The 20,564-nt window shown below is 38.7% G+C and overlaps 1 protein-coding gene across 1 annotated transcript; it reads right to left on the bottom strand.

Moving 5' to 3' along the window:
* Positions 1–673: 673 nt before the first annotated feature.
* Positions 674–20,312, bottom strand: LOC125481352 (probable E3 ubiquitin-protein ligase HERC1; the record flags this gene model as incomplete). The annotated part of the gene is made up of 3 exons (XM_048592807.1): positions 20,044–20,312; positions 19,344–19,516; positions 674–829 (listed from the first exon to the last, which is right to left on the bottom strand). Coding segments are annotated over exons 1-3 (586 nt in total), but the record flags the coding sequence as incomplete, so codon positions are not given.
* Between the last annotated feature and the right edge of the window lie 252 nt (positions 20,313–20,564).

The raw sequence follows: 20,564 nt of genomic DNA, 5'->3' as shown, positions 1-20,564 counted from the left end.
GTGTGGAATGAACTTCCTGAGGAAGTAGTGGATATGGGCTTAGTGACAATGTTTAAAAGACACTTGGATAAGTACACGAACAAGAAAGGTTTGGAGGGATATGGGCTAGGAACAGACAGGTGAGACTAGCTTAGTTTCGGATTATGTTTGGCATGGACTGGTTGGACCGCAAGGGTCTGTTTCCATGCTACATGATTTTATGACTCTATCACAGGACATGAAAACATTTAAAAATGCCAAAGGCTTTAAATTACAATTTTGCAGCTTTTTTTGATTTATTGATATTACTAATCCTGTTACAATTCACTAAATTACAAAAATTAACATTTGTAAATATACACAGATTCACTCATAAATGCAATCCACAGCCATGCTGACCAAATTAGTTGCCTATTTTGCAATTATACGGGAACCATTTTCTTGAATTTACTATTGGACCAACTCTTCACGTGATGCCCAATACTTGCTGACTTTCTGAAACTAGTTATATGGTTACTGCTTATTAACTTGACTTGTAATGAAGAAAGCACCTTTCAGATTAATGATAAATGATATTAAAATATTAATGAAAATTACTCCACTAAATAAATGTTTCTACAATAACTCACTCAAACTTTTCAATTTTACTTACATATGGTCATTGTTAGCTTAGATGTGTACTTCACCATCTCACCTGTTTCATGCATCTGTGTAGCTATCAATAAAAGTGGATCAATCCATTTCACAGAAACAATATTGCTCTGTACATTTTTGAAGGAGATAACACGTCGCAAAAAAACAAGAAAGTCTCCCAATTGGGTTTCTATAATTCGTCTGCTTTTGCCATGATCTGTTTATAAAAAGAGAAAAAGATACATAAAACATCAATTTCATTCTTAATGGATGATGATAAATGTAGAAAAACATAAGCATGCGAAATGGAGACATTATTCACTTTGTAAGTCCTTCAGGTTCTGCAATCTAGGTTCAGACACAGCCCAATAAAAATGAACGCCTACCTTTTGATAGCACTAAGGATCCAAAGGAAAATAAATGAGTCTTGATCCAGTTCCTAATAGGTAAGGAAACAGCCCAACACTACCCTTAATTCAAAACTCAGAAAAGACCACAAGATGCATTGTGTGAAAACTTTAAAAAATATTGAAACATTTGGTTCTGAAATGATTTTGATAAACATACTTGAAATAGGGTGATAATACAAGCTGGCAACACCATGTGCAGGGAAATATTCTAAGAAATCGCAAGTACTTAAGACACTTATTATCCTTCATTTAAAAATTGGATTGTTATATTATGGAGCCATGAAAGAAAGTATAAAATAGAATGCTCTACCTTTCTTCACCTTTATGACTACTAAGATCACAAAAAGAATTCAACACATCAGGTTTTTCCTGCTTGTCATGTTTACCAGTGAGGTTATGTAGGATATGAAAGGCCCAGGAACTGGTCATTTGCCAAATCAGTCCATGACTATCTTTATGCTCCATTTGAGTCGCCTCCCCTAAATCTATCATGGTAACAGTCTATTCTTTTTTTCCTTGTATACATGTCTAGCATCCTCTTAAGCACATCTATACTATCTGCTTCAACCACTCCCTATAATATAGAGTTCCACACTCCTATTATTATTTGGATAAAGTTTCTTCTGAATTCCTTTTTGGATTTGTTGGTAACTATCTTATACCTTTGGCTAATATTTTACCCCTAAAACAAAATCAGCCCTCCATATTCATTCTTTCCAAATGTGGATAGACACTAGGTATCCCTCATCTTTTCTTTCTCAGGAGACATTCCCTGCCAGTCAATTCTTTGCTGTAATATATAGCCACATATTTCTGGTAGCAGTCTATACCCAGAAGTAAAAGCTAGTTAAAAAAAATCATGAACTTCCTGGTCATGATGGACTTCCATTCTGGAGGATACAAGATGAATCAGACCAGCATAGCTCATTTACTAACTTTATTGTTTATTTTCCTGAATGTAAAACTTTGTATTCTTCAAAGCTTGGTTTTCAAAAAAATGGTGACCATAACTGCAGGCAGTACTTAGTGCTCTAAAGTTCAATGAAGGTCTAGCAATAATTTCCTGACTTTTCAATTTTCTCTCTAGAAACAAAACCTTTGTTTGCAGTCTTGTTAACTGTGACACAACCTTTAGTGTTTGATTAGTTAGATTCTTTTTTCCTCTGTCCCTCCTAAGTGTCTCACTTTCCAGATAAGTGCCTTCTCTATTCTTCCTCCAAAAATATACTGCCTCAAGTATCCGTGTGGAATTTCATTCATTAATAATTTACCCATCGTACAAGTTTATTAATGTCTTGTTATGTATGCATTCCTCCTCTGTATTATTTCCTTATCCCCAACAAGTCTGGTGTCATTCATAAAGTTAGAAATAGGTAAAGTCACCATAGCCCTATTGGAAATTAGTCCTATAGGGCTCTCTCATTAGAGACACACAACCGGTGGTGGTTTAGCCTGAAGATCATCACACTGCAGGTTAGTGGAGAGGTCGAGAAGGATAACCTCAGCCATATAACAACAGAAATGATATAGCATACCTTGTCCATGCTAACCCAAAGACACCCTGATGCCCTTTCTAATCCCATCTTCCTGCACACAGTCCATAGCCCTGCAGCTTACAGTACTTAAGGTGCAAATACAGGTACTTTTTGACAGTTTAGGGTCTCTGCCTCCACCAACAACTCAAGCAGTGAATTTCAGATATCTACCACCCTCTGTGTAGAAAAAAAAAATTCCTCATGTCTCCTCTAATCCTTCTACCATTTAGTTTGAATCTTTGACCCCTGTTTTTTAAACTCTGCCAAGGGAAACAGGTTCCTCCTGTCTGTTCTCTCTCTACCCCTCACAATTTTGTATATCCCAATCATGTCACCCCTCAACCTTCTCTGTTTTAAGGAAAGCAAACCCCAACCCTCTGCAATCTCTCCTCGTAGTTACAATTTCCCCAACCCTGGCCAATATTCTAGAAATCTGTTTTGTACTCTCTCCAGAGAAATTACATCCTTCCAGTAATGTGGTGACCAGAACTGTCCAGCTGTGGCCTCACCAGTGTCTTAAACAGTTTCATCATTATATCTCTACTTTCATATTCTACACCTTTGCCAATGAAGGAGAGCATTCCATATGCCTTCTTTACAACCTTATCTACCGGTACTGCTACCATTAGGGATCTATGCACTTGCATACCAAGATCTCCCACTTCAATCGATCCATCTCAGTATTTTCCATTTATTGTGTATTCACTTTTATTGTTTGGTCTTCCTAAATGCATTATCTCACACTTATCAGAATTGAACAACATCTGCCACTTTCCTGCCCACTCTATCCAAATTATTTTGAAGCTTACAGCCATCCTCTACACTACCCACTACACAGCCAACTTTTGTGTTGCCTACACATTTCCCAATTGTGTCCTCCACATTCAAGTGCAAATCATTAATATACAAGACAAATAATATAGGTCCAAATACGAAACCCTGCAGAACACCATTTAAAACAACTTTCTATTCACAAGGGCAACCAATGATCATTGTCCTTTGTTTCCTGTTACTAAGCCAACTTTGGATCCAATTCGACACATTTTCCTGCTTCCCATGGGTTTTTACTTTTTGACTTTTTGTGTGCTTGTCAAATGCCTTACTAAAATCAATGTAGACAACATCCACTGCACTGCCCTCATCAATCCTTCTAGTCATTCCTCAAGGGATTCAATCAAATTTCCTTCCCTTAAAGCCAGGCTGACACTCGGATTAATTCACGCCTTTCTAAGTCACAGTTTATCCGATCTCTCAGCATTGATTCTACAATTTGCCCACTGCCGAAATAAGACTAACTGGCCTACAACTATTTGTCATTTCCTTGATACTTCTTTTAAACAATGGAACCACACTTGCATTTCTCCAGCGCCTCACCTGCGTCTAGTGAAGATCCTCAGAGCATCTGCTATTTCTTCCCTGACCTCTTTCAAAATCCAAGGGAACAAGTCCTGGCGACTTATACACTTTCAAGGATTCCAACTCCTCCAGCACTTCCTCTCTTGTTACTATTACTTTGACCAATATTTCACACCACTCCTCTTGGATTACTATATCCACATCGTCTCTTTCCTTTGTGAATACAAAGACAAAAAAACCTTTTAAAATTCTTCCCACATGCTTCGTATTTCAGACAAATTCCTTTCTTCATCTCTGATAGGTCCCACTTTTTCCTCAAGTATCTTTCTGCTCTTTATATTCTGGTAAAACATCTGAGTTTTCCTTCATCTTGCTTGTTAATATTTTTTCATGCCCTCACTTTGATTTCCTTTTTTTTTTTTGAAAAGGATCCCTGTACTTTCAATACTCCTCTAGGCTAACTGCAGTGTTGAGTTTTTGTGACTATCATAAGCTTTCTTTTTCTGTTTAATCTTCCTCTGTATTTTTCTAGATAACCATGGAGATTGAGATTTGGCAGTACCATTTTTATTTTTGGAGGGGACATGTCTGCTTTGTACCCTAAGGATCTCACTTTTTAGTGCCTCCCACTGGTTTGCCACTGATTTATCCTTTTGCAGTCCTGTCCAGTCCACCTCAGTCAAATCACTTTACAGATTTGTAAAATTTGCCTTCTGTCAGTTTGAAACTTGTCCTCCAGATTTATCTCTGTCCTTTTCCATATTACTACGAACGCTGACCGCATAGTGGTCACTGTCTCACGATATGGTCGCCTACTGTCACTTCACTCACTTGTCCATTTTTAGAAGTTTTCTATTATTGCCCTTTTATTCCTACACCCAGAAATTTGTTTACATATATGCTGTTCCATCTCCCTTTCACTATTTTGGGTTGAGGGGCTTATCCACAGTATTGTCCTAGTCATGTGACTGCCCCTTTTTTATTCCTAAACTCAACCCATTTCTTAACCCGTTTAGCATAATTACCCCTTCTCCCAACTATATATAATTTTTAAATCAGTACTGCTAACCCCTGCCTTTTCTGTCACCCGCTCCACACCCTGAAAACTCTATATCCAGGGAAATTGATTTGTCAATTTTGCCCCTTCTTTAGCAAGGTTTCTGTTATGGCAATGACATCATGCCAACATGCGTCTATCTTGGCCCTCAGTTCAGCTGCCTTGTTTGTAATGTTGTTTTGCATTGAATTTTAAACAACTCAATCCTGTCAATCTCTTTTGCTGGGCGCTTTTTAATCCTAATTTCTTTGTCTTTCCAAATCGCTGACTACATCACTAATTTTCTATATTCTATCTCCTGTTTCCTGATCTAAATCAGACTGGTTAAGACTACACATTGGCAGGGGGATGAGAACCATACTAGTTTAAAAACCTCACCAATGGAATCAGCTGCTGTGGGAACTGAATGCGCTCTGTTGGCATCATCCTACATCACAAAATGGTTGCCCAGCCAACTGAGCTAACCAATCTCATTTGGATTCCCAAATGCAAACTATCACTGTGGTTCCAGTCCTCCTTGCAGAATACCATTTTCTACATTGTCACTTTGAATATAACCCATTTTCTCCTACTGCTTCCTGTCTTCCATTTTTCACTGTAATACTGTACGGAGTTTAACTTCAGTGTAAGATGCATACATAGCTCAGTTTTCGTTATGAAACCATTGTTAATGGTCACTAAAAACCTCTCTGGTCACTAATGTCCCTTAGGGAAAGAAATCTGCCGTCCTTACCTGGTCTGGTCTACATGTGACTCCAGAGCGTCAGCAATCTCAACTGTCCTTAAATGGCCTAGCAAGCCATTTATTTCTTGCAAACCACGAAAATGTCTGAAAAAAGGAATAAAGCCAACGGAGCATCTGGCATCAACCTAGGCACCAGAAACGACAACAAACTAACTCAAAAATGTCAACCCTAAAAAGGCTACCTTGTTAACAACTGCAGGCTAGCAACAAGATTGGGAGAACTGTCTCAACGATTAGTCAAGCAACAACCTGACACAGTTATACTCATGGAATGATGTTACGCACCACGTTCCAGACAACACCATCACAATCCTTAGGCATATCCTGCACATGACAGAGTAGACAGCAAAGTTGGTTGCACAGTAAAATACACAGTCTGGAGGGAGTTGACTTGAGTTTCTGTTCTGGAAAAGGGATGTCAATGTCCATCAAGTTTGGCTCAGCAAACACAGCTGCTTAGACTTGGTCTGTGCAGGTGAAATCAATGAGGTAAATACATACATGATCTCATCCTGACCCATCTGTCTTCCAGAAACATTTGTCCATGGCAGCATCAGTAAGAGTGACCATGCACAGTCCTTGTCAAAACAAAGTCCTGTCTTCACATTGAGCATTTTGCCATCATGCAGTGTGGCACTATCACTGTACTAAATGGAATAGACTTCAAACAGATTTAGCAACTCAATACTGGACATCCACTGAGGTGCTGTGGGCCATTAGGAGAATCAAAATTGTACTCAAACACATTCTGCAACCTCATTGGCTGGAAAATCCTCATCCTACCATTACCATTGAGCCAAGGGATCAACCCTGGTTCAGGAGATAAAAGTAGTACCAGGAGTTCCTAAAAATGAGCGAACTCTGAAGCTACAACACAACCTGCTTACCAAACGACAAAAGCAGCAAAGCACTAGACAAAGCTATGCGATTCCACAACCAACAGATCAGATCTCAGCTGCTTCAATGATTTTCCTTACCCAAGTTCAGAAGGATGGCATAACCCTGGTTCAATTTCACTCTCAGGCGACTGTCTGTGTGGAGTTTGCACATTCTCCCCGTGTCTGTGTGGGCTTCCTCCAGATGCTCCAGTTTCCTCCCAATGTCCAAAGATGTGCAGGTAGGTGGATTGGCCATGCTAAATTGCCAAGAGTGTTCAGGGAGGTGTAGATGAGGTGGGCTATAGGGGAATGGGTCTGGGTCAGATATTCTGAGGGTCGGTGTGGACTTGCTGGGCTGAAGGACCTGTTTCCACACTGTAGGGATTCTAAGTGCAGATGTTCACTGATGATTGCACAAGGTTCAGCACTGTTCATGACTCCTCAGATACTGAAGCAATCCATGCCCAAATGCAGCAAGACCTGGACAAAATACAGGCTTGGGTTCACAGGCAGGAAACAATATCTGCACAACCTAAATGCTAGGGAATTACCAGTTCTGACAAGAGGAGGCCCTTGACTTTCAATGGCACTGCCATTACTGAATTCTCACTACCAGCTGACCAATAACTAAAATGGACTAGCCATACAATACTGTGGACTGTGATAGAATTGTCCCCATATGCCTAGATGAAGGCAGCTCCAACTACACAACAAGCTTGACACCAAAGCAGCCTGCTTGATTGGCATAGCATCGACAAAAATTCACTTCCTCCACCAATGATATACATTAGCAGCAGTGTGGACCACCTACATGATGCACAGTAGAAATCAGCAAGGCTTCTTAGACAGCACCTTTAAAACCCAAGACTACTACCACCAGAAGAAGGGCAGTAGGTACATAGGAACACTTCACTATCTGCAAGTTCCCCTTCAAGCTATTCACTATTCTCACTTGGAAATAGGCTACCTTTCCTTCACTATCACTGGGTCAAATCCTAGAACCACCTCCCTAACAGTATTTAACTTACACCATTTGGATTGCAGCAGTTCAGGGAAGCAGTTTCCACTGCCTTCCTTCAGGCAATTAGAGATGGGCAATAAATGCTGGCCCAATCAGCAAAGTCTACATCCCGTGAACGAAGAATTAAAACAAAACTTAAATTTGTGAAATATATACAGATCACTATTTTCATCAATAAATATGGGCAAAACCTTTCTACAAAACTTGCAAAACTGAAAGTAGTTCCTAACCACTCCACATTGTAGTGTTAGGAACGAGGTCAGCCAGGTGGATATCATCGAGAATGAATTCCCTGACTGGGGCCGTTTAACCTGGCCCAAATCAGAAAGTCCTGGCTGACATATATAAACAGGAGTGTCAGGGGTCCTGCTCACTCTAGAGCTGGCTCTGTGTTAGCTTGGTCATTGTCATGAACAATGTACTTGTAAGTAAAGGGTAAGTTGGTGACAGCATACTGGCCTTCTTGGAGTTGTTTCACAAATCTTGGGAGCTGACATAGTTTTCAAGATTTCCCTCATGTAAATTTCTCACGCACAATTTTCTAAAATTATTTAGTTTGCATTTATGACAGTTGCAAACATTCTCATACAGCATAAAATTTGAATTTATTCAGATAAAATTACATGCTCTAGGTGTGGATGTGATTTCTTTTTGCCAGTCACAACATGCCATAGATTCTGCACGTTTGTTAAACTATGAACTAGTATGAATGTCGTCATAACCTAGTTCCACATTATTAGTACTCAAGGTTTCACTGCAGACCTTGCACCTAGTTCTTGGATCAGAAATTAGGGGTTTAAACCTCAGTCAACAGCTGGAACACCGAGCATCAATATTGTTAACAATAAATGAAAAAAAGGCCACATTTGGAAATAAGCAAACAAAACAAGAACTGCAGATCTGAAACAAAAACAAATTGCTGGAGACACTTAGCAGGTCTGGCAGCATTGGTGGAGAGAAAGCAGAGTTAACATTGAGTCCAATGACCCTTCTTCAGAACCAGGGTCACTAGTCTCAATGTTAATTCTCCTTTCTCTCCACAGATGCTGCCATATCTGCTCAGCTTCTCGAGCAATTTCTGCTTTGTTTTAGAAATAAGCAATCTGTTTTTCTTATTATTGACCATCACACATACACTGAACAGGGAGATGGATCTGTAGGTGCCAGTATTGGCCCAAAAGTGGTAGAGTGTCGTCCAATGGTTCTATGGTAAATCACACACTGAAAAATATATTTAACGGGTAGAGATCCTTTTCCGGATAGAAGCCACTCTGCTTTTCCCTTGATCTGTTTGCCACTGCACTGAAGAGAATATCAATTACAATACATAATTATATAATAAGAACTAGGAGCTGGAGACTTGCTAAATTAGACACAGTCAGAGCCAACTCTAGAGCCTAAAGAGTTCAATAGTGATACAAATCCAGAAATGGTTTCTTCATCCTTCCACCTTTGTGCAAGACAAGGTGGTTTATTTTAACTAGTACTAGGTACATAGGGTACATTAGTTCTTGCTCATGTCCCAACAGCTCAGCAGCGTTTCTTGCTGGGTTGTGGCAAAAGTCCAAACTACATTATGAAAATTTAGGAACACAAAGTTCTCCATGTTTCTGGCAGTACTACACGAAGGCTGAACAGTCATCTCACCTTGCATCTCCTCTTCCCAATTCATCAATTTTTACCCCAGGAAGTAAGATGAGTGCATGTCCAATAAAACAGCACTCAATCAACACTTAGCTGAAGCGTCAGTCTCTAACACGTCCCAGAGTCCAAGATTGAAGCTTGAATCCACAAAATTCTGAATTTAAAGACAAGGAACGTCAAAAGAATTGAGATAAAACTACTCATTCCCGCACCGATATTAGATCGGCCTCGTAATGTGATCCGTCATTCTCAGATTTTAATGCTAGCTCCCCTTTCAGACAGAGGACATTGTTTTGAGCTGCTTCTTCTGCAAAACAGGTTAGTAACTAGAGCCTGGAACTTTCTTTCAGTAAGATATAAAATAATAACTGGAATCTAACTTTTATTAGAACATGGATTCCTTTGCACTCAAAAAGGGACAAGAATTTACCCCTCACGTTGGTGCAGGTCAGCGACGACTCTTAGTGGCAAGGGTATCAGTGGAGGTGAGATGACGCCAAACAGTGGCAACCTTGTTCTAGCGGCAGCAGTGCAGTGAAAGGGACTCGTGCCTGGCCTCCGGGATCATAATGGAGCACTTAACAAGGAGAACTGTAAAGTTGGACATTTTCTTTATTTCTTCATTTTTCTGTCTTTATGTTCTGTGTTTTGGCTTATTGTTCTGTGTTTTTAAGATGGCATCAGAGTGGCAACACTATACAACACTTTTCACTGTATTTTGTAACAAGATACATGGGACAATAAATAAATGGAATCAAATAAATCAAATCAAAATCAAGATGACAGCTACTAATGATCCAAAATGATACTCCAGACCACACCAATGAAAGGACCAAAGTCTTGGTTTGGTTTAGATATTCTGGGTCTTGTATTGAAAGAAGGATGTGCTGGCCCTGGGGAAGGTCCAGAGGAGGATTACAAGAATGATCCTGGAGATGAAAGTCTTGTCACACGAAAAGCAGTTCAGAGCTCTAGGTCTGTCCTCAATGGACTTGGAAGGATGAGCGGAAAAATCATTTAAACTTCCAGAATATTGAGGGGGCTTGGATAGAGTGGACATGGAAAATATATTTTCACTTGTAGGAGAGACTAGGGGCACAGAGCAAACGGACAACCTCTGGCTGAAGAAATACCTCATCTCAGTTCTAGAGGGTGATGAATCTATGGAACTCATTGCTGCAGTAGGCTATGGTGGCCAAATCATTGAGTGTATTTAAGACAGAGATAGATACGTTCTGATTAGTAAGGGGATCAAGGTTATGCGAGAAGGCAGGAAGATTGGGGTCAAGAAACATATCAGCTATGACTGAATGGTGGAGCAGACTTAATGGGTTGAATGGCCTTATTCTGCTCCTATATTTTACGGTCTTAAAACAGAAGCTAGCGTCAGGCAATGACAGACTAGTATTTAAACACAAAAAATTCAGACAATGCTAAATCCAGATTGTGAAGGCAGAGAGAAATAGCAGCTCTTTGAGATGAACTGCAGATGCTTCACACTAACAACTCCTTACTTAATCCAGGAATAATATACAATCTGAGCTAAAAACAGAAATTACTACAAAATCTCAGCAGGTCTGGTAGCATGTGGAGAGAAATCAGTTCACATTTCGGGTCCAGTGACCCTTCTTCAGAATGGTTCAGAGTTAGTGCAGGCAAGGGATGTCTTTCAGAGACGATATACTTTAATGCCAAGGAGCCATATTGTGATAGTGAGATGATGCAGGATGTAGTAGATGATTGGCAGATTGTGCCACCCACTCTGGCAAGTACTGCAGAGCCCCTCCAGAGCTTTACAGACAGCTTGAAGTGCTCTTTAAACACTCCAGTGGTCTGCTTAATGATATTCCATGTGACAGTACGGCTCTTGTCATATACATACTGACCACATATGCACTGTAGTGGTACTGGGTTAGAATAAAAACAGTATGAGTGCTGCCATTCTGAAAGGGGGGGGGAGCGGGAGGTGGGATCACTGGACCTGAAACGTTAACTCTGATATCTCTCCACAGATGCGGTCACACCTGCTGATATTTTCCAGCAATTTGTTTTTGTTTTTTTTTATTTCCAGCATCCACAGTTCTTTTTTTATTTTGTATAATCTCTTATCTCAATGAAGACACATAAGCACTTTCAAAAGCTGAAGATATATCCTTTCATTCAGTTACTGAATTGCATTAAGGTTTTTTTCCATAATTGGGACCAAGGTTTCACTTTAGAGATATAGCACAATAAGAAACAGCATAAAGATCCAATGCAAATAAGACACTGGAACTGATTTACAACATTCAACGCATGGCTTGAAGCCAGGAACAAGCAGTTGCTGACATTGAGTTAATCAAGATCAATTTGTTTCAGTTAAGATTTGGAGGCTGCAGGAATATCAATAGAAACAAAATAAATCAAAATTCTCAGTGACACCATCAGTATATGAAAAGATAAAAAACGATGTAGATGGACAGCAGTCATATAAAGAAACTTTTCTGTTCACAATGCGAAGTAAAGCTTGCTGAGGCACAATCCATAAAACAATTGCATTCAGAATATTAGAGGAATGAACAAGATTGCTTGACTGCAAGCGTTCAGATTTCTTTTAAAGGGAAATGTTCTTAGATTTATCCCGATGTGGTCATAATACAGCATGCATCATTAAATAAATTTTAACCAGTAAGTCAAAGACATACAGAATAAAACATTACCTTATAATAGAATTCAATTAAATTGATGCTTTATTTCACTTTAAAACTCAAATAAGGAAATTATAAACAGCTTGAACATTCCTTTAATGGTAATATGCCAATGAAAGCAACTGAGAAATAAACATATTTCACAAAGCTCCACCTGATGTGGCATTGTGCTGGTCTGCCACTGACACTATAAATAGACTAATTCCTTTAAACCAGTGTGCAGCATTCATTGTTAAAAAAACAGAACCAATTTGCTCAAAATGTCTGATAACAGATCATTTTCAGAAACTAGATGCATTGCACTGAAAAAAAGTAAAAGTTGACACACCTGCAAGGTAGATACATTGTCCGAATACGTTAAAAGGACAATTTAAAACCAGGAACAGGTACATCACAGAAAGAGATCTGTTGAGCCCATGACAGTTCTATGCAAGAGCAATAGATTTTCCTGTCCTTTCTCCAATGCCCTGCAGATTTTTCTTTCTTTCCAGTGCTTACCAAATATAGATCAAAAATCACTTCATACACTCTCTAACATTTAAAATCATCGGATGGAACCTTCAGATCCAGGTGGTAGGGCAAATTCTAATCAAATTACCTTTTCCAACACTATTTCCTTGTGGCTATTTATTTAACTTCCTCATTTTCACTGAACCCTTGCCTCCCCACCATATCTGCATATATTTTTGACACTTCTGTTGACAAGTAGGTAACATAGCACAGGCAGTCCCCTGGTTCTGAATAGGTTCAGTCCTTGAGTAAAGTAGTTATTCTTAAGTACCGTACGGGAAATGTTCGGATGATGGACCTTTAAAATTTCATCCTTATATGGAATCAGGTTTGTAAATCAGAGACCCCTACACTTGTTCAGTGTCTCAAATTATTTAGTATTTGTCTGCAAAGAAACCACATTTAATTTTGTTAATTTCTACCTGGTAGTGTGCTAAAATGCTTTTACAATTTGTTTGCATGCCTCTTGCGAGCTCACTTTCATTATTTTGAAAAACCATATTCAAAACAAGTTCTTGGTCATGCTTTGTGGAATTCTGAAATTCTCCCCAACCGTGGGTTTACTATGCATTTTGGAAACATCATAAGCCTTTCCTTTTAAGCCAATACTGTTTGTCTCATGGGGTTAGATTTGATGTAGATTATGAAACAATATTTAATTATTTGCCATCGCTGTCTATATCTTTTAATGTGATTTCCCAATCAGCTTCAGCTAATTGACCCCATTGCAGGAGTGTTAATTAGCTTGAAGAACCTAACTGTCGTATAAAATCACGTGCAAAATTTTGTGTACGGGAGAAGCCCACAAAAGCCAATGAGGTGTCCCAATTTGAAAAGCCTTCAATTTTCCTAAACATTTTGGGAGAATCTATATTAAGGTTTGATATATTTCAGATAAGGTTTGCAAACTATAATTCAACCTTTCCAATTCTACAAGAAAACCTTACACAAAATCAAATGGTCCACTCAAAGCCCCAGTCATTATGCTGCTGTACACAAACTTGTAATAAGCTCAAGCTGGAGAAATGCAAACTTGTTGGATGGATGGAGGCATAACACGTTGAAGGTGGTAAGAGGGTAAAGAAAAATAAGAGACATTAGCTGTGGCTCAGTCTTGCCTCCAAGTCACAAGCTTTCAGGTTCTTGCTCCACTCCAGGCTTTGGAGTTCAAGGCTGACATTCCAGTGTAGTACCGAGGAAGTGCAGTACAGTTTTTGAGTTGAAATGGTAAGCTGGGCCTCATATGTTTGGGTGAATGTAAAAGATGCCATTATATTATTTCAAAGACCATAAGAAATAGGAACAAGAGTAGGCTATTTGGCCCCTCAAGCTTGCTCAGACATTCAACAGGATCATGGCTGAGCAAGGGAGTTATATCCATATGCTAGTCAATTCTTATCCCAGAGTCAACATTCCAGGAAAAAATTAACTGATCCTCATCGCATCTGTTTGAGAGATTTTATTCCTACATTACAATAGTAACTGCAATAATAAATTCTTCATTAGCTACAAAACACAAGATCTATTGGTTGTGAAATGCAGTGTCTGCTGACACTCACAACTGCCGCTGACAGCAAGATGGGACTTCTAGTAGCCATGCAACAAACATTCTAATGACATCAATTAAGAGAAAAAAAAAGGAGCAATTCAGTGAATATACATTCGAATTTGTTCTGCAAATACAAAGCTCAAGAAAATGTCAGTAGTTCCACTTTTCATACTTTTTACTTGCACAGTAACAGGGGAAAAAAAAAACCAAAACATAGAGAAAATCGGATATTACATGCTGGAAAGTCTGATTATAATACGTGCTCTGATATACATAAACGAGGAAAACAAAATGGTCAGTACTTATTCTCTTCGTTAAGATGTGAATATATGCATATAATTTTCTTTATTCTCTCATGGGATGTGGGAATCTCTAGCTAGGCCAGCATTCATTGCCCATCCCTAACTGCTCTGGAATGGAGTGGCTTGCTAGGCCCACTTCAGAGGGCAGTTTAAAAAAAATCAACCACACTGGTGTGGATCTGAAGATACATGTAAACCAGGCCACGTCGGGAAAACAGATTTCCTTCCCTAAAGTACATTACAGAATCAGATGAATTTTTACGACAATCGATAGCGATTACCAGGTTTTATTTAATTCAAAGGAAAGGCATTCCCACTAACTGATGTAACAAGAACTAGGGGACACAAATCTAAGATTTGGACCAAGAAATCAGGGTCGTGTGACTGGTCTTAACTTGGAACTGTCATCTTTCGAGGACAGCAGAAGCAGAGACGATCAATGATTTCAAAAGAAGACTGGAAGAGAATTTAGGTAAATAAGCTTACAGGAGACACCGTGTAGGAATGGGACTCTATAGAAAGGCGGCAAATACGCAAGTCAATTGACCTCCTTCTGTCCCATAATGCTTTTATGACAAGTTGTTTAGGGCATTATTTGAAACTTAATGGTTGTAATTGCCTGTTGAAGGTATAAACACAACTAAAAATATAAATTGTTAACATTGTAAAATCTGGATTGTGACTTAAATCCTTAATACAAAATTGAAGGATTCAACCTTAGTTGTTTTTTCTGAACTGGAAGTGGACAATATCTTAGCAGGGAGATGAGCTCATTCTATTAAGGGAGACTTTAAACTGATAGAGAAGGCGAGTGGAGGAATTCTAAGTAGCAATGTAAATGGAAGGATTGATGGGGTAGGTTCTGATGGGGTAGAGAGAGTCAGAGTATGTTGTAACTCCAAAGAACTAAACTGCATTTATTTCACTGCAAGGGGTCTTACAGGTAAGGCTGATGAACTCGGAGCATGTTTAAGAACATGGGATTGGGACATCACAGCTATTAAGGAATATATCAGTGCTGTAACTAGGGGAGATATTTCTGAAAAATTCTCCATCGAAAACACATGGGCAGAAATTACAAAGAAGAAAGATCATTTTGATGGGATTGTACTCTCTGATCCCAAAAGTAACAGGAATTGAGAAACAAATATGTAGTGAGATCTCAGATACATGCAAGCATAATAAGCTTGTAATAATGGGGGATCTTAATCTTCCAAACATTGACTGGGTCTACGGTAGTGTTAAAGTTTTGGATGGTGATGAATTTGTCAAATGTGCTCAAGAAAATTTTCTTTATCAATATGTGGGTGCTCCTACTAGAGAAGGAGCAAAACTAGACCTTCTTTTGGGCAGTAATACAGGGCAGGTGACTTATGGAAAGGTGGGGGAACACTTTGGGTCTAGCGATCATGATTCTATTAGTTTCAAAATAGTTATGGAAAAGGATAAGCTTTCCATAAAAGTTAAAGTTTTTAATTGGAGTAAGGCAAATTTTAATGGTTTGAGACAAGAACTTTCAAAAATTGATCGGAGTAGACTGTTAGCAAGGAGAAGGACGTCTGACAAGTGGGAGGCATTAAAAGAGTGTGATGACGAGCATTCAGAGGCATTTTGTTCCTGCTCGGGTGAATGGTAAGGCTGGTAAGATTACGGAACAATGGATGAATAAAGATATCGAGGTTCTAGTCAAGAATAAAAGAGAATTTGTTTTAGATATAGACAACCTGGTTCGATTGAATCTCTTAATCAATACAAAGAGTGTAGGGGCATTCTTAAGAGAGAAATCAGGAAGGCAAAGAAGGGATATGAGATAGTATTGGCAGATAAGGTTAAGGATAATCTAAAGAGATTCTACAAATAAATTAAGAGCACCAGGGTAACTAGAAACAGGGTAGGACCTCTTAAAAATCAAGGAGGTCATCTTTGTGTTGAACTCCAGGAGATGGGAGAGATACTAAACAAATATTTTGCATCAGTTTTTACTGTGGAGAAAGAAATGGAGTCTAGAGAATGCACAGAAATAAAATATGATGTTTTAAAAACAGTTCACATTACAGAAGTGGAAGTTCGGGAGGTGTTAAGGGAATACAAAGACGGATAAATCTCTGGGACCTGATCTAATGAATCCCAGAATGTTGTGGAAAGTAAGGGAGGAAATTACAAGACCTCTTGCAGAAATATATGCATCATCTATAACTATGGGTGAGGTGACTGATGACTGAGGGTGGCTAATGTTATACCTCTGTTTAAAAGAGGTTGTAAGGAGAAACTGGTCAGCTACATTAGGGACATTCAAGCGACTCTTGGATAGGCACATGGGTGATAGTAAAATGAAGGGTGTGCAGGGTAGTTTGATCTTAGAGTAGGATAATTGGTTGGCACAACACCGTGGGCCAAAGGGCCTGTACTGTTCTGTGTTCTACAGACCTGCGAGTCTGACTTCGGTTATGAGTAAATTGTTGGAGGTGATTATAAAAGATAAGATTTATGGAGATTTAGAGAGGTAAAAGTTGATTAGGGATAGCCAGCAAGGTTTTGTGTGAGAAAAATCATGCCTCACAAACTCAATTGGGATTTTTTGAGCAAGTTACCAAAAAGGTTTATTTGGATATTAGTAAAGCCTTTGATAAGGTTCCACATGGTAGACTAATTAGTAAAGTTAGGTCACATGGGATTCAGGGTGAGCTTACCAATTGGATCCATAATTGGCTTAACGGCAGGGGACAGAGAATAATGATGGAGGGTTGCTTTTCGGACAGGAGGCCTGTAACCAGCAATGTTTCACAGGGATCAGTTCTGGGACCACATTTGTCTGTCATTTATAGAAATGATTTGGACAAGAATATAGAAGGCATGGTTAGTAAGTTTGCGGATGACACCAAAATTGGTGGCACTGTAGACAGTGAAGAAGGTTTTCCAAGATTACAGAGGGATCTTGATCAAATGGGTCAATGGGCTGAAAATGGCAGATGGAGTTCAATCTGGGTAAATGCGAGGTATTGCATTTTGGTACAACAAACAAGGGTAAGGCTTATACAGTTAATGGTAGGGTCTTGGGTAGTGTTGTAGAACAGAGGGACCTAGGGGTACACGTACATAATTCTTTGAAATTTGCATCACAGGTAGACAGGGTGGTTTAAGAAGGCATTTAGCACTCTTACCTTCATTGCTTTGACCTTAGGAGTCGGGACGTCATGTTGAGGTTGTACAGGATGTTGGTAAGGCCCCTTTAGAATATTGTGTCTAGTTCTGGTCGCCCAGTTATGAGAAGGATATCATCAAGCTGGAGGGGGTTCGGAAGAGATTTACCGGGATGATGCCGGGTATGGAAGGTTTGAGTTACAAGGAAAGGCTGGATAAGCTAGGGCTTCTCTCACTGGAGTGTAGGAGGTTGAGAGGTGACCTGATAATAGATAGCGTTGATGATAACTGTCTTTTCCCTAAGATGGGGAATTTCAAGACAAGGGGGCACTTTATTAAGGTGAGAGGAGAGAGAGATTTAAAAAAGATAGAGGCAAATTTTTCTTTACACAGGGTGGTTTGCATGTGGAATGAACTACTTGATGAAGTGATGGACGTGGGTACAATTACAACATTTAAAAGACATTTGGATGCATATATGATTAGGAATGGTTTGGAGGGATATGGGCCTGGAGTAGGCAGGTGGGACCAGCTCGGTTTGAGATTATGTTTGGTATGGACTGGTTGAACGGACAGAGTCTGTTTCTGTGCTGTATAACCCAATGACTACGACTCATAGATTTGCATAAATCTTCTGAAAGCATTGATTTTTTTAAATAATATTCTTTAATATTAAGGATTAAAAATTGTTTCTCAGTGGTAGCTTCTATAAAAATCATAATCTTACTCAGGTATTTCCAAAAAAAGAGATGAGGAGCAGAAGAACACATTCCCATTTCAAACTCCCATTCCTGATCAATTTTAATCATCCAACTACTTATATTCAAAGAATTTAGAAGAAGTCACTAAAGCTTTATTACAAATTTAGCTTTATTTAAAAAATTAATTAACAGAATCTCTCAGCTATTGCAGAATAGACAATAACAATCCACCTCTTGTTTCTCAGGGCTCCTTGCTTTATTATACATCAGTAATTTGTTTTCTTCCATCCAATGATCAGCAGCATTAGTCTTGCAGAGTTTCAGCACAGAGTTCAATTTTATGTTTTCAATCCGGCTTCCTCCTGCTGGGAGTCTGGAATGAATTGTCCTCTTCAATTGATCTCTCAAATAAGCAAAACCCTAGGTGTTTTATAATCTAAAATCCTGTTTTACCACCCAATTAAGCTCTGTTTTTCAGTCAGGTATTACATTCTAGAAAGATTAACGACAGGGATGGCACTGGAGTTCTGAAATGTGTACGTGTAAAACAAAAATGTTCCTGACTGAAAAGTGATATATAAAATATATCATTACATCAACATGCATGTTATCAAAACTAGTGGAACACCTTCATAATAGAAGCACAATCTTATTTTTCTTTAGAATAAATGATCCTTGTTTTGTCTACTGTTTTTAAGGCAGAGATAAACTCTCTCACCAATACTGAAGGCATAGCAGTGCATAAATTTAAGCCACAACTCACCAAATCATGGCATTTAACTTTTATTTCTTGCTAATAATTGTTAGTGGCTGGTAGACACTGAAAAAAGTGAAACCTTCACAACCTCACCAACAGTTTGCAAGGAGATCCAACACAATGCTGCCAGTACTTTCAGGCAGACATTTTGTGAAGGGATCCCTCACTTAGCACTAGTCGAACACGTTTGTTCCACTCGGTTGTGTCTGCAATGCATCAAGAGGGTTCTATTTTCAATGCCCTTTCAAGACATTTTAAAAAAATGTTAGACAATCACTTGAAAAGCATTACCAATTAATTATCATGTAATACGCTTTGCCTGGCAGCAAAATCAAATGACTTGAGAGGCCTCCACTCTTAAAAATAGCGAGATCTAAATACTTCGATAACAAAATTCTATAAGTGAACTTATTTTATACATTAACTTTCTATTCCCACCTTTACTTCTGGATCTGATGCTGGATCCACAACTACGTTGTTCTGTACATTCCTCTTCAGCTAATTCACATTCTGAATTTCCACACATCGCATGCAAAAAACCTTGCAACTGGCAACATAATACATCCATTGGGGCTTGAACTACTTCAGGGCACAAGGTTTCTGCATAGGAACTACAAAGAAAACCAAACAGTAATAGGAGGAAATCAAAGTAAGAAAGATACCAAGTTCAAAACAAAGCATTAAAGCTTATCATTTAATATTTTTAAGTTTATGGATGAGAAAAAGTAAGGAAAATGGTGTCAGTTTTACCACTGGTTTCAAATAGACAAGCTACAAGATTGAAGATCTGTGACCAATTCCAAGGAGAAATTAAGAGTTATATTATATTGACAAATACAAGCAAGATAATTCCTTTCCTTTGTGAGGATGACAAAACCCACAAACCAGGGTTTAACATGCTCCAGTACACCAGTGTAACTAAACCACCAGGTCCAGAAAAATTTTAAATTACATTAAAACGGATGATCATTTATTGGAATGCTGTCTAATTTACAAGAAAAAACAAAAATCCAGTTAACAGAAATCACTACAATCTAATTGCACATAAATTTTGATGTTGGTGTACTTATCATCCAGATCGACATATTATTTAATTAAATTTCAGTCTAGGTTATAGTTTCTTGTACGGATTGCTTACCTAGCAGTGATAGCTAAAATCTGTAGAAGTCGAGCACCAGCCAGTTTTAGTGCAACATTTAAATGGGGATGGCCAGACACTGAAGCCATCAGCCAACGCTGGTTTAACAGGAGGCAGGAATTTGTCAGCTTTGAAAGAGCTTCTAGAAGACCACTGTTAATAACCACAGATAAGTCTGCAGGCTGGTACCGGACGTTTAAAGCAAATATAGTAGCCAACAGAAGGTGCTGCTGTGCTCCTGCAAGAACAACCAACATTTTATAGAATTCAAATAACTACTGTAAAACCACTTGATAGTCTTAGAAGAGAATTAGGTAACGTTATTGCCAGTTCAAATGAACGTACAACACTGTTGTTAAACAATTAAATTTTAGAACATATACTAAACTTACATGGATTGCAAAATGCTATAAAACTACATTTTAATAGGCTAATTTTAAGAATAATAATCAGTTTTTTAAACAAATGCAAGCCATCATAACCAGGAATAGTGCAGTATTAAGTCTGAAGTTGTAAGAATT

The sequence above is a fragment of the Rhincodon typus genome, unplaced genomic scaffold (genome assembly GCF_021869965.1).
Source record: "Rhincodon typus isolate 14 unplaced genomic scaffold, sRhiTyp1.1 hic_rhity00001837, whole genome shotgun sequence".
Taxonomy (NCBI): Eukaryota; Metazoa; Chordata; class Chondrichthyes; order Orectolobiformes; family Rhincodontidae; genus Rhincodon; species Rhincodon typus.
This window is presented reverse-complemented; position numbering and strand designations above follow the sequence as displayed.